Genomic DNA, 14701 nt, shown 5'->3' with positions numbered 1-14701 from the left:
GGGGGCACAGGGGCCACAGCTCTGCCCTGCAGAGGTATGAGGAGGGTCTCTGATCCTCTAGAGCTGCACCTGAGGAAAGCACTCCTTCCTGATGGGGAAGGGTGGGGATGGGTCCTCTGCCCCGTGGCCTGACCTTATGAGGACCCATTCCCACGTGGGTGCCCCCGAGCAGGTGAAGAATTGGTCGTTTGTGAGTAGACACTGTCTACCTGCTCCTCTGAGCCGGGGCTCCTGGGAGCAAGGGGAAAGAAAACAGGGCTGCTGGACTGGTTGGGAAGGGATCAGAACCCAACATGCCTCAGGGAGGGCCCTCCTGGTCCTGGCAAGTGGGGTGGGCACTGGGGGGGTCGGTGGTGGTGTGCTCCCTTGTAGCATCTCCTTCATCCAGGGCTCTGACCGATGCCTGTCCTTTGAAGGGCTCCCGGAGGAGGCGTTTGAGCATCTGACCAACCTCAACTACCTGTACTTGGCCAATAACAAGGTAAGGGGCCCCCTGGTGTTGGAGGCTGAGCTCAGGTCGCTGGGTCCCCATTGCTGCTTAGACATGGTCCCGGTGAGACCTCACACCTCACTGCAGGGCATCAGAGTGGTCAGATAATGAAAACGGAGGCCAAGGCCTTACAGAAGTGCAGGAAGGTGATAGCCACTTGGAGGGCTTCCTGGAGGAGATGGCATTTGAGCAGGGCCATGAAGGGTAACGGGATTTCAGCCAGGGGGCCTAAGGGGGAGACACTGCCAAAGAGAGCATGAGAAAAGGCACGAAGGCACTCAACTTCAAAATATTTGGTGTGTCCCAGGGCTCTGTCCTGGCCTCTTCTCTCTGAGGTCTCTCGAGGTGACCCATCCCCTCCCCAGGCTTTAGCACCCATCTACATCATGGCCATGTCCAGTGGCAGCCCCCAGCCTTTTCCACTCCTCCCACAGGAGAGTCAAAGATCCACCCGCCTCCTCGACATCTCCCCTAGATGTCTAATGGAACTAGAACTCTGCTTGCCTCCCACAACCCTGAAAGCCCAATTCTCCTGCGGCCTTCTCCCCCGCCCCCCATAAAGGTCATCTCCAACCACCTACAGCGCCGCTCAGCTGAGCCACAAATCCAGGGCGCTTTGCTCACCCACGCCTAATCCCACTGCACACCCTCGGCTCCCCTCCGGCCCCAGTCCACCAGCCTGCACCACGACGGCCCTGCTTCCCTGTTTGCTCCTCCTTCTCCACAGAGAAGCCAGAGTGACCTTTAAAAATCACACCTGCTTCCACCCCTCCAACCCGCCTTCCCCATCTCAAAGTTCCTGAGGCTTTACTTTCCACACAGAATGAAAGCCACACTTCTCCCCATGGCAGATGGCCTGTGTGTGGGCCCGCCTGCCTCTCTCAACTCCTATTCCCACTCACTCCCTCTCCTCCAGCCCCCAAACCTGGCAACCCCCAGGTGGGGCCTATACTTGCTGCCCCTGCTGCCATGGGTGCTCTCCCCTCAGATGGTATTAATGGTGCCTTCATGCCTTAAGTGTCACCTGTTCCCCAAGCACCCAACCCAGTTATTCTGTCTTCAGCCTGTTTTAACTCGCTATCACTATTGGATACTTTTGTGCCTTGTTTATTGTCTTCTCCATTGAGATGTAAGCTTTGGGGGTGGGGGTGGAGGCACTTCTCTGTCTTGTTCCTCAGGACACGTCCAGCTCCTGGACGCATGCCTGCAGTGTTGCAGACTCAGGGACTACTGTTGAATGAATGAAGGCTAGACACTGGGCAGGGGGAGGGGGTGTCTGGAGAAGTGGGTGCTCACTGTAGCTGGACAGAGGGTCTGTGTCAGGGAGCGATGAGGGGAGAGGCCAAGAGGACAGGCAGGGCAGGGGACAGGCCTAGGGGGCTTTGAATGTTTAGGGCTGTGGGGGGCCACGGAGTTCTGTTTTTGCACACTCAGGGGAGCGGGACAGGCTTCCAGTTTAGAAAGATGGCTCTGGTTGCAAAGAGGAGCCCAGATGAGCAGCAGGCAGTGGGACCCAGAGCTGGCCTCTGCCCGCCATTGGTCTTTCTGCCCCAACTCTTCCCTTTCCAGCTGACCTTGGCACCCCGGTTCCTGCCAAACACCCTGATCAGCGTGGACTTCGCTGCCAACTATCTCACCAAGATTTACGGGCTCACTTTTGGCCAGAAGCCAAACTTGAGGTCAGAGGTCAGAGGTCAGACAGGGGCCCTGGGCTCAGGCTGGGGAAGGGGGAGAAGCTGAGACACTCCCAGCCCCAAGCCAGGCAGAGGACAGGTCCTGGAGGAGGGGCATGCTGGGCAGTGCAGGCATGATGCCCTTGCTCAGGGCTGTGGTGAGGGATGACCATGGGCTGCAGGGGCACAGGATCTGAGGAGTGAAAGCAATCAGTCCAAGAGGCAAGGACAGAGAGTGATGTCTGTGGAACTGTGGGGAGCTGGGTGGAGGGTCTTTCCCTCCTTCCCCAGCCCCTGTGGGAAGGAAGCATCTTCCAGCAGACAGAGCTGCCCCTCCCCAAGAGCTGCTTTGGGAAGAGTAGCACAGGTGTGTGAGCAGGGCAGGGTGGTTGGTGGGGGGGGCAGGTACTGACAATCCCTGGTGCTGCTTCCGTCCCTGAATCTGTCATCTCACTTGATTCTCTCCATGGGGTCACTGTGCATGGTCCCATCCTACAGATGAGAAGGCTGAGGCCCAAGAGAGGCCACACAGCAAGAATGAGTTCTTTTATGTTTAGAATATCTTCTCTTATTTTTTATCTTTGCTCCTTCTAGTATGTTAGTTCCATGAAGGCAGGGTCTTGTTGGTTGTGTCCACTGCTTATATCTTCAGAGTCTAGAACAGTCCTGGCACATAGGGACAATCACTATATATTTGCTGAATGAATGAGAGTTCACCTCCTCTGAGCCAGGCCCTGTAGTGGACACTTGAGACAAAGAGGTAGCGGGGATAGCCCCCATCTGTGGGAAGTCCTGCAGAACTCAGAGCCAGCTGCTTGGGGTTGGCACACAGGATTCCAGGGCTGCAACAGTCAGGCAATGACTGAGAACCTTGAAGCGTGTGGAGGAGCATAGACTAGGGGTCAGGAAATCCTGTTTCTGCCACTGACGTGAGGGGGCAGCCTCTGGTGGGTCCTTGGTCTCCTTGGTTGTTTAGGAGGCACTGGATTAGGTGGGGTCTGAGGTCCTTCAAATGGGAGGAGGGTGCCCTGGGCCCAGGCCCAACCTGAGCAAGGTCTGAAGGCTCATCAGATGAGCTGGTTGGAAGAGGGGTGGGCATGGGTGGGTGAGGACCTGTGCCTCATCCCCCAGGTCCGTGTACCTGCACAACAACAAGCTGGCGGATGCCGGGCTGCCGGACAACATGTTCAACGGCTCCAGCAATGTCGAGATCCTTATTCTGTCCAGCAACTTCCTGCGCCACGTGCCCAAGCACCTGCCACCTGCCCTCTATAAGCTGCACCTCAAGGTGGGAGGGAGAGCATGGGGAGGGGTGGCAAAAGAGCAGGGTCCTGCAGTGGGGGAAGAGCCCAGGCCCACACAGGCACCGTGGTGAGGCTGTGGGGCCTTGGGCATATGCCGGAGGGCACAGTGTCCACTGTGGAGAACCAGGCAGAAGCCTGGGTACCTGGCTGTCAATATCACATGCAGCATGCTCCAGGCCTGTGCCTCCTCGCATGGTTCCCGTAGACTCCCCTCCACATCTCATCCAGGGCTCCGCCCCTGCCCCTCAGCTGTCCCTCATACTCCCCACCATCCCACCCCTCAGAACAACAAGCTGGAGAAGATCCCACCAGGTGCCTTCAGTGAGCTGAGCAATCTGCGTGAACTGTACCTGCAGAACAATTACCTGACTGACGAGGGTCTGGACAATGAAACCTTCTGGTGAGCCCCACCTGGGCCCTCCGTGTGAGCACGGTAACCGGGAAGCTGCTCCCTGGGCCCACCCTACCGGGTCCTCTCACACATGCCTGTCACCTACCTGTCCCCCACCAGGTTCCTGGAGAAGGAACTTTGGGCTTGTGCCTTTGCTGACACGTCTGTCCCCAAGAACAAGTGATATGTCTAGAGAAGGCCTGCCCCACTTCCAGTGAGGCTGGCTTCTTGGTACAAAGTTGAAACTGGAGTATACTTGCTGAAGGCAAATATGTTTTCATTTTTTAGGGCCCAGGGTAGCCACAAAAAGCCTTAAACAATTGGTCTTCAAATTGACTTCTATGTGTCAAAAACCATGCTAGATTCTTCCTTCGCCAACGTGTCACTGAATCAACCAAGGACCGGCTCCAAGAGGACTGAGCTCCCCTAGTGAGCTAGTCACAGAGCTGCGTTGAGTTAGAGGCAGGTCCCTCACCATCTCCCTTGGGAGTAGGGGTGGGACCAAACACCGTGGGCCTCGGCCAACCATCCTAATTCCTTCCTGCCACAGGAAGCTGTCCAGCCTGGAGTACCTCGATCTGTCCAGCAACAACCTGTCGCGGGTCCCGGCAGGGCTGCCGCGCAGCCTCGTGCTCCTGCACCTGGAGAAGAACGCCATCCGGAGCGTGGACGCAGACGTGCTGACGCCCATCCGCAGCCTCGAGTACCTGCTGCTGCACAGCAACCAGCTGCACGCGCGCGGCATCCACCCGCGGGCCTTCCAGGGCCTTAAGCGGCTGCACACGGTGCACCTGTACAACAACGCTCTAGAGCGCGTGCCCAGCGGCCTGCCCCGGCGCGTGCGCACTCTCATGATCCTGCACAACCAGATCACCGGCATTGGCCGCGACGACTTCGCCACCACCTACTTCCTGGAGGAGCTCAACCTCAGCTACAACCGCATCACCAGCCCACAGGTGCACCGAGATGCCTTCCGCAAGCTGCGCCTGCTGCGCTCGCTGGACCTGTCCGGTAACCGGCTGCACACCTTGCCACCCGGGCTGCCGCGCAACGTGCATGTGCTGAAGGTCAAGCGCAATGAACTGGCAGCCCTGGCGCGCGGAGCGCTGGCCGGCATGGCCCAGCTGCGTGAGCTGTACCTCACCGGCAACCGGCTGCGTAGCCGTGCCCTGGGCCCCCGCTCCTGGGCCGACCTTGCCCACCTCCAGGTAAGGGGGAGGGGAGAGCGGCTGGGTCATGCCCGCGTGAGGTGCTACTGGGATGGCTGCCCCGAGCCCACCCATCTTCTGGGCCCAGGTGAGGGGTGGGTAGGAGGGACTGGCCGTGAGGGGGGTGGGGATGGGGCGGCTGGACCAAGGAATCGGCTGGCTGGCATGCCAGGATACAGCAGTGAAGGGCTGGTGTGGCCAGGCTGAGCTCAGCACCTGCAGGTACAGGCTTGCAGAGGGCTGTGGGGATAAGAAGTCATGGCTGCAGGTAGGGGGCCCACGGTTCAGGAGGACAGGCGGGGGAGGGGGCGGGCAGGGCCAGTTCAGGTGGCCCTGGAGAGTCAGGCTCACCCATCTGAAGGCTCAGGTACAGGTGGCTGGGAAAGGCTGGGCTTGGGGCAGGGGAGGGGGTGAGGCCTGGGAGGCAGGCTGACCTCACCGGGTCTGCAGAGGGCCTGGGGAGCCCGCTTGAGGCGTGCTGGGCTGCTCAGTGGGTGTGGTTGCTGTGGCCACAGTTGGAGTCAGGTGGGATGTCGGCTGTGAGCGAAACTTCCCACTCAGTGAGGGCTGAAAGGGAACTTGAGAAACCTGGGAGGCAGGGCCTAGGTGCTGCGAGGTCAGGAGCTGCCCCCCCACTCTGCTGCCCTATGGGGCCCTCTTCCCAACATGTCCCCTCCCTGTCTCTCAAATGTCACCTCCTTGGGAGGTCTTCCTTCACCACCTATCACCCTCCTCTGCTTTGTTTTTCTTCCTGATCCTCATCCCTCCTGAGCATTAGGTCATCCATCTGCTTGTTTGTTGCCTGCTCTTTTTCTGGAACCCGCGGCAGGCATTTTAGTCTGTCGTGTTCGCAGGACCTCAGTGTGGTAGGCTCACAGTACATGTTTTTCGGGGGAGCTGTCAGGATGAGGATGTCTGAGGGAAACATAGGGGAAAGCCCACAGAATGGGGGGCAGAGAGGTGGGGCCCAGCCCCGAGGGTAGGGCAGGGGTAGTTGGGGGTAGGCAGCTGGCCTTATAGGAGCAGCTGTTAGCAGGGGTCTCTCCTCACCCAGACAGCCCTGCTGGGTGCCAGACACCAGGATCCCATTACCTGTGTCAATCCCTCTTGGTTTTCCTCAGGAGCCCATTCTCAAGGATCTCGAATCCCATCGTCCTCCCCTCCACACTTGCTCCTCTTGAAGTTTATTTATTTTGAGAGAGAGAGAGAAAATACGAGCAGAGAGGATCAGAGGGAGAGAGAGAGAGAGAGAGAGAGAGAGAGAGAGAGAGAGAGAGAGAGAGAGAGAAAATCCCAAGCAGGCTCTGCACTGTCAGCACAGAGCCCGATGTGGGGCTCGAACTCATGAAGCATGAGATCATGACCTGAGCCAAAGTCAGACAACCCACTGAGCCGCTAGGTACCGCTTTGCTGCATTTTCTAACTCACTGAAGGGGGTGCCCACAGGAAACCTGGAAGCTGCCCTTGACACCCCCTTTTTCACACCACGTACCCCCAACATCCATTGTTACTAAACTCTGCCAGTTCTACCATCGCACCTCTCAACTCACTTCTCTCCACCCCTGCTTCCCATACCCTGAGCCACCCCCCTTTCTCACCTGCACTCCGGCTCCATAGGAGCTCTTCACTCCCTTATTCTGTATGCAGTCGGTAGGTATCTTGAAACACATACACTCACCTTACACTCCTGCTCAGAACCCTTCTGTGGCTCCCCATTGCTCTTAGACCCAGACCAGAATCCTTGCCACAGCTCTCAGGGCTGGCCTGCCTCTGCTCCTGGCTGAGCTCCTTGGTTTCCCAGCCACACTGGGCTTTACTCATACTGGCCTTGCTGCTGGAAGCATAGCACCCTGGGAACACCTCACTCATTCATGCCACAGCCTGTCCCGGGCCTCCACCACGTAAGACACAGCTCTAGAACTGAGAACCTGACAGGGAGTAAGGTAGATGGTGGGTCATTACCATCCTAGAGCCTATAATATGCCTAGGACTTAGTTCAGGTGTCATCTCCTTCAGGAAGCCCCAGTGATGGGCAGGTATGTGAATTCAGTCAGGGATGAGGTGTCTGGTGGGGGGATTCTTCCTTACACTGTCAGATCTTTCTATAAGCAGCTGCCCCCACTGCTTCAGAGCCCCTGCCTGTGCTGGCTGCTGTACTCCCCTGACCCAAGCCTGGGTCGAGGCCACTCCCCTGGTCTCCCTCAACACAGCCAATTCCACCAGCTGTCATTGTCAGATTCTGTGTGCATCTCCTCCGCCACCCTGACCTCCAGTGCCAGAGGCAGCTTCTAGTGGATTCCATTTCCCCAGCACCTGCGGGCATGAGGATGTTCGGAATGAATGAGGAAGTGCCAGAGCTGTGTGGAGGGGACACAGTGGGGAGCAGGGAGCCCTGCTGGGTAGAGGAGGTGACCGGGAGGCTCCCTAAAGTGTGAAGCTAGTTTTCCCCCTTGAATCTTGAATCTAGATTCATGGCCCCCAGTTCCTGACCCTGAGCCCCCTCCTGTCAGGGTGAGGAAGGGAGATTAGAGATGATGGAATCCCACCTGTGCCTGCACAGGTGTGTGTCAGAGCGAGTATGTGCAGACAGCCTGAGGGGCAGGCAGTGAGCTGGGCCCACGCACGTCCAGGTCTCCTGCCTGCTGCGCGTTTGTTCTGCTTCCTGGGAAAACCACCCCATTTCCCTGCCCACCTGCTTCCTGGACTCCAGGCATGTGGTGATCCCAGGACTGACCAGTCTAGGTCAGTGGGCCTTGAACCCTTGCTCTTGGCCCCTGCCCACATGGCCTCTGAAGGCCACAAATGAGCAACCCCACCTGAATGGACCCCACCCTCACCTTCATCTGGGACCAGTGTGGGAATATGCAACCACTGGAGGACCCCGGGCCTCTGCCCTTCTGGGATCTTCAGTCTGATAGGGGTGACAGGTGTACTAAGGAGGAAGGACTGTGACACTCAGATATCTTGGCTGTGAGTTCATGTGGGAAGACAGAAGGAGCTGGGTAGGGCATATAACAGTTAGAACAAGGGTTTGGAGTCAGGTGCTTTGGGTTCCAGCTTCATACAGGCTGTGTGGCCTTGGACAGATCTCTTAACCCATGTGAACCTCTGTTTCCCCTCCTGGAAAATGGGGACAGTTAAAGGCCCCACCTCACAGGGTTATCATAAGATTTAGATAGGCCAGGTGGTTGGTGGGATCTTTGCAAGATGTTAAGTGTTTTGACTCCCCTGGTCATCTATATAGCTGCTGGACATCGCTGGGAATCAGCTCACAGAGATCCCTGAGGGGCTCCCTGAGTCACTCGAGTACCTGTACCTGCAGAACAACAAGATTAGCACTGTGCCTGCCAATGCCTTCGACTCCACGCCCAACCTCAAAGGCATCTTTCTCAGGTAGGAGGTCCCCTGGGGCACTGCACATGCTCCTCTGGGTTCAACCCTGGCTCTAGTGGGATAGTTGAGGCATGTGGGAACAGCTCCCAGGTAGAGGTCAGTGTTTGAAGCCTGGCTTCACTGCTGACTGGCTCTGTGACCCTGGGTACATCACAGAACCCCCCCTGAGCCTCTGTGTCCTCAGCTCTCAAGGGAGGGGACAGTCCTGGCCAAGCCTGGTAAGGTTTATAAGTTTGTAAAAGGTCTTCAGGAACTTTAAAAGCAGTGCATGTGGGCATTATTGATGTTACCGTGGCAGGAAGGGAACCAGGGAGCACGGATGATGGCTGTGCCCACAGCTGGCCAGGCTGTGCCCTGGGCCTCAGACCCAGCAGAGCAGGTGCTCAGGCCCTTGCTGAGCTCTGGGGGTTTAGAATGATTCTAATGGGGGAGCCAACTCCCCCAGGAAATGAGCTTTGGTACAGCAGAGTCAGGGTGGTTCTTCCCAACACCCTACCTAACCATCCCTTCAACTCAGGGAGAAGGGACAGATCTGAGGAGGCAGAATGTGCCCTCCCAGGGGAGTTGTGGCCCAGAAGGCCCCAGGCTGGGTTGGGGTGGAATGTGACCTATGCCTGGGCTTGTGTGGGGGGACGGGGACCAAGGCACAAAGAATTGAGGGGGCCTGATATCAGAGCCCAGCCTCTGCCTCCCTTCAACCCAGGTGTGTCCCTGGCCCAGCTTAACCCTGGCCTTGCCTGTGTGCCACTCCACACCAGGCTTCAAAGTAACCCCAGGCTGGCAGCACCAGAGCCTCAGGCCTTGAGGTTGATCCCAGAGAGAGGTAATCCCAGGCTGAGAGGAGGCACCCGTTTCTGCCACTCCTAAATTTTAGAGCATTTGCAGACGGGGACCTTCCCCTTTTGGATGAGTGGCCCAGCGTCCACTCCTGCCCCGCCAAGCTGTAGCCACACTGAATAGCTGGGACTTTTTATGACACACCATGCTTCTCAGCAGCCCCCGCACATCTTTTATGCTTCCTGTGCCATCTTCCTGGAGAGCTCGTTCCCTCCCCTTTACCGTCTAGGCTGGGTAAGTGTGGGGACTCTGAGGGTTAGGCCTCTGACACTGACCCCAAATGGGTGGCCTGCACAGGTTTAACAAGCTGGCCGTGGGCTCCGTGGTGGAAAGTGCCTTCCGGAGGCTGAAGCACCTGCAGGTCTTGGACATAGAAGGCAACTTTGAGTTTGGTGACGTTTCCAAGGACCGGGGCCAGTTGGAGGAAAAGGATGAGGAAGACGAGGAGGATGAGGATGAGGAGGATGAGGAAAGGCGATAGTGACGGGGTGAACCGGATTTGACATAGGTAGGTGGTCTGGGGGGGTACACTGACCTCTCCCCACCAGCTTCCTGTCCCTGACCCCGGTATAGGTCCTGGGTGAGAGGCTGGCAAAGCTGTGGGAGGCCAACACAGGCTGGGGAACTCTCCAGGGCGATGAGCGCCCTGATGGGACTGGCACAGGCACTGGGATGGTGGAAGCAGGGCATGGATGTGGGGGCCTGGAGGAGGCTACTGTGGCGATCCGGGCCAGAGGCGATGGGGGTGGGCAGTGAGGTTGCAGACAAGCAGAAGGCCTGAAGGGGTTTGGGGGAGCGACAGGCAGACTCCAGAGGCCAGAGTAGTCCTGCTGGGCCAGGGTGAGGGAGAGGACAGACCCCCAGGCCTAACTTGAATTCCAGGTGGACGATAGTACTAGGGGAGCAGATTTGTTGTGGTGGGAGTGTTGAGTTAGACGGGCCTGGAGTGTGCTCAGGAGCTGCCCAGGGGTGGGCCAGGTATGTGGGTCTGGGGCTGGGGGTTGAGGTCTGGGCTGGAGATGGGGGTCCAGACATTATCAGCCTGGAAATAGTCATGAGGCCACAGGAAGCTCGGGGAGCTCGCTTGAGGAGAGTGACAGGCCGTAGCCAGCTGCAAGGGAGCCTGCAGAAGGGGCTGACACAGAGCGGCTACGGAAGGAGGTGGGACAGAGGCAGATTATGTGCATATGCAACACAAGCACCCTACATGTGCACACAGTGCACCAACCGACATGTACCCGTGCTCACACATGTCCAGACATGCATACGTGTGCATGGATAACACACACTCAGGACACAGAGCGCACACAGACACACATACATGTACTCCACGACACATTCACAGGTGCAGGACGTGTGCATGCTTGCACGCACTCGTGCATGCATGTGTCTACACCCGTGCATCCCCACGGCTCTGGTGGAGAGAGTAGCTGTATCAGTGCTGCTGAGAGGCAGGTGGAGGTGAGCACTATCAAAGGCCTGTCAGATTTATCCACAAGAAGGTTACCCGTGACCTTGTGGGGGAGCAGCCTCAAGGGCAGTGGAGGTGGAGAAAGTAGCTGGCAAGGAGTGGACCCAGGGAGCATAGACGGCTCTGTCAAGAAGTTTGGCTGTAAAGGGATGAGATGAGACGGTGGCACGGGGAAGAGGTGTGAAGTTCAGGAGGGACTCTGTTTACTTTGCACCCTTTTCAGAAACAGAGTTGATGGGAGGGGCTGGCCCGGAGGGGGAGTTAAAGATGTAAGAGAGGAGAGCAGGGAGAAGCTAGCCCTGTGGACACAGTAAGAGGGTCTGGCTTTGGCAGGAGGCTCAGTCCTTCCACTGTGTCAGGAGGGATGAAGGCTGCAGTCACACACAGGACAGTGGCTTGGTGGCTGAGCATGAAGATGCCTTCAGCCTTCTGTTTTCTCTGTGCAACAGGAGGTGCTCAGCAGACCAGGGTGGGTGTGGAGAAGATGGACCATTGGATCCATCCATGGCTGGGGTTTTGGCCAGGTGTGTGGGACAGAAGGGTAAGGAACAAGGACGTTGAGGGTGTTGACAAGAGAATGGCTGCAGTCGTGGACCCCGGGGGTCAGGCTGGGAAGGGAAGGAGGTGCAGACAGGAGGAGGGTGGGTGGGCAGGGCCTCTGGAGAGGGACGTTGGAGAGTGGGCATAGTGTGGTGAGTAGCCAGGAGGAGAGATGTGGTCAGAAGGGAATATCAGAATGAGCTGAGCTGGGGGCCACAGGGTCAGGCTGTGGCCATGTGACGGGGCCCTTGGGCCACTGTTAGGACACTGAAAGCAGGGGCTTGGGTCAGAGTGGAGACTTGAAGGTGGTGGTGAGGATCCCATGGGTGGATGACAGAGGGAGGTGTGGCTGACAGAAGAGTGTGCGTGGGGCGGTTATCCCACCATGGAGAAGAGGCTCTTGGGAATCCCCTTCCTCTGTTCTCAGAGCCCAGGAGTATGAAGTGGAGATCCTTCTCTCTAGGCATTGTCCTCAGGCAGAGCCAGGGGTCAATGATGGGGGTGAACAGCTGTCCAGTGAGGATGCTATATCCCTCATTGAGGGGGATGGGGAGTCCTGGGATGGGAGAGAATCTGTCCTCTCTGGAGGACATTGGCCTCTGTCGGGTCTGTTGAGTGGGGCCTTGGGAGAGGCCCTGGGGAGTGGCCAGAGGGACCTAAAAGCCCTCTAGTCAATACCAGGCCTGGTCACATCAGCAAGAACACCTCTCAGTGGGTGGCCGGCTGGTTCTGGGCTCCCAGGGGCAACTCTGCCTCCTGCCTGCAGTCGCCTGGCCCTCCCAGAGTCCCCTCGGGGGGCCCCCAGCTCTAATCCACCTCCCCAAAGCTGGCACTTCTGCCCTGGCCTCCCTGACTCTCCCACGTGTTCTACAGGACACCGGACCGCCAGACCCCTTTCTGCAGCACGTACCTGTGCCCTGTGAGCCCCACTCTGCCATGCTCACAGACACACCCAGTGCCACCCTCACCAGCCACCCTGCACCCCACTGCCACAACACAGGCTGGACACACAGTCTCCCATTCCCCCTTGTTCCTGTAGCACCCCACGGCCAGACACGTGCAGGCAACATGACACAGTCACACAATGCTGGCTGCACGGAGCAAGCCCACCATACAGTTCCCCTCTCCATCCCACGCCCTCCATTGCCATCATGCCCTTGGACTCCTGCAGACTCAGGGAAGGGTCTGACCCTGCCCTGGCACTCACGGGCGCCTGCTCCCTTCACCTTGGACCCGCATGTGCACACATGCGCGCGCACGTGCACGCGCGCGCACACACACACACACACACACACACACACACACACACGAGTCCCATGAAAACAGCCCTCTATGGCCTATGCCACCGACATATCTTGCCCCAGCCAGAACTGGCCAGAACAGCTTGCCACCTGCTCATCCGTCTGTTCGTCCGTCCACTGGAGAAGACAGAGTTATCTTGGTGCTCTCTGTGGCCAGGTGCCTGCCACCTTCTGGAACTCACAGAAGCTGACTTTTGTTCCTTTTCCTCCCTTTGGGGACAGGAACCTTTGGGACTGCTGCCCTGGCCTGCCTGCCCTGACTCCCAGCTGCCCGGGCAGCCACTCCCTGCCAGGCCCTGGCCGGCCACAGGCATGTCTGTGATGGGAAACCCCATTGAGGCCAGAGGGAAAGTCTCCTGGGGTTGCTGGGGCCTTGGGCAGAAGTCAGGTGGAAGGGCAGTGCCAGGCAAGGAGGAAGGGCCCAGCTGCCCTGATGACATACCTTTTTTATTCTTTGGGCCTGTGGGATGTTCTGGGTGCCTTGGGTTTTTAAATTCTTTTTTAAGAAAAAAAAATGATAAAAAACAAAACTGATTTTTCTTGTTATAGAAAAACTAATATAAAAGCATTACCCCTTTCTGGCAGCCTATGGCCGTGTCCGTGTGTGCTTCCTGCCAGGTGCCAGGCCAGTGCCTGGCTGGGGTGGGCAGGATACAAGCACCTGAGGGCCTTTCCAGACCAGCAGGAGTCGGCACGAAGTTCAGTTCTTGGGCCCACAAAGTAATCACACAGGCAGAGGTCCAGAGACGCAGGGTTTAGTCACGGGTGAGGAGGCCTGGAGGCACGTGTGACCGTCAGCTTGGTGGGGGTCAGCAGGTCCGGCCAGCACCACCACACGGGGCTTGTGAGCTCACTCCGCGCTTCCAGAGGCTGAGCATCTGAGTTCACCCAGAGGGCCGCCTGTGCACTGAGTGGGCACTACTGATGGGGTTTGTCCCCAGGATGGCTGGGGTGGGAAGGGGACTAGAGGCAGGCCTGAGACCTAGAGCAGGGTCTACTTGGGGGCCCAGGTCTTTGCAGGCCTGCCCGGGGAAGAAGTGACGGACACGCCTAGTGCTCCCACCACCCCCAATAGTGCCAGAGTTGGAACTGGAAGGCAGCCCCCGGCTCAGAGCACAGGTGGTGAGATGCCCAGGAAGCATGACCTCCCACTACCGGAGGTGTGCAAGCGTGCTCCTGTCAACCCCAATAAAGATCAGATTCCTGCCTTGTGGTGGGCCAGGCTTCGTTGCTAAAAGGTCCTTAGAGATGTGACACAGGGAAGGGACGTTTAAGCCGGTCCACACCACTGTGGGAATGACTGATAGCTTGACCTCTGACCTCTCTTAGGTGATTAGGCCTGAGTGAAGGAAGGATGCTCCCATGGTGGACCCCACAGCCCCCAGCCCTGCAGCGAGATGGGGATCCTAGGATCGGGGCCCTTCTTGGACTCCTCAGATCATGGCCGTGCGAGGAGGATAGGAAGGAGTTCAGGAGCAGGGGCTGGGAGGCAAGTGCCCTCCTGGTTCTCTGAGTGACTTTGGGAAGCCCATCCCCTCCCCCAGCTTCACACACACACACTTCATGAGCTCCTCTGTGTAAGACTCTGGAGCTAGATGTTCTCCCCAAAGCACATTCAGAACAGGCAGTGTGGCCATGGCTCTTCTGTGTCCCCTGGAGCCTCCTGGAGGCACCCTGGGGCTGAGGACAATGAGGGAGAGAGTCTGGAAATGTCCTTGGGCACATCCCCTCCTTAAACAAAGCAAAGGCCCCGATTTACACTCTGCCTCCTGCATATGACAGGTCAGACAGGCCTGTCCTCATTCCAACCTCCAGGGACAGGCTCATTTGCACTCTGGCTGCCCAGGCAGGTCTGTCCATACACTGACAGGCCAGCTAGACCTGTCTACACTCCAGCTACATGGACAAGCCTGTACATTCTGGCCACCTGGGCAGGTCTGTTCATACGCTGGCTGCCCTGTCAGGCCAGTCTGACAGCCTGTATGAGCCCAATAAAGAAATGCTGGCTGGGGGGCCTGGGTGGCTCAATCAGTTGAGCATCATCAGACTCTTGATTTCGGCTCAGGTTATGATCTCACGGTTTGTGAGTTCGA

At 57.9% G+C, this 14701-nt stretch overlaps 1 protein-coding gene across 4 annotated transcripts in view; it reads left to right on the top strand.

Moving 5' to 3' along the window:
* Positions 1–14701, top strand: part of PODN (podocan) — a 24668-nt gene extending 9967 nt beyond the window's left edge. For 3 of the 4 annotated variants that reach the window (XM_019449239.2, XM_019449242.2, XM_019449243.2), the window contains exons 4-11: positions 417–481; positions 2060–2169; positions 3295–3451; positions 3752–3867; positions 4409–5066; positions 8311–8459; positions 9594–9804; positions 12181–13197. In XM_019449239.2, the coding sequence (XP_019304784.1) occupies positions 417–481; positions 2060–2169; positions 3295–3451; positions 3752–3867; positions 4409–5066; positions 8311–8459; positions 9594–9777 (1439 nt within the window). In that variant the 3' untranslated portion in view covers positions 9778–9804; positions 12181–13197. Of the gene's footprint in view, positions 1–416; positions 482–2059; positions 2170–3294; positions 3452–3751; positions 3868–4408; positions 5067–8310; positions 8460–9593; positions 9805–12180; positions 13198–13937 lie in introns of those variants that run through there. The other variant, XM_019449241.2, reaches the window with a different exon arrangement.

The sequence above is a fragment of the Panthera pardus genome, unplaced genomic scaffold (assembly GCF_024362965.1).
Source record: "Panthera pardus isolate Hobbes unplaced genomic scaffold, ASM2436296v1 HiC_scaffold_11, whole genome shotgun sequence".
Lineage (NCBI taxonomy): Eukaryota > Metazoa > Chordata > Mammalia > Carnivora > Felidae > Panthera > Panthera pardus.
This window is presented reverse-complemented; position numbering and strand designations above follow the sequence as displayed.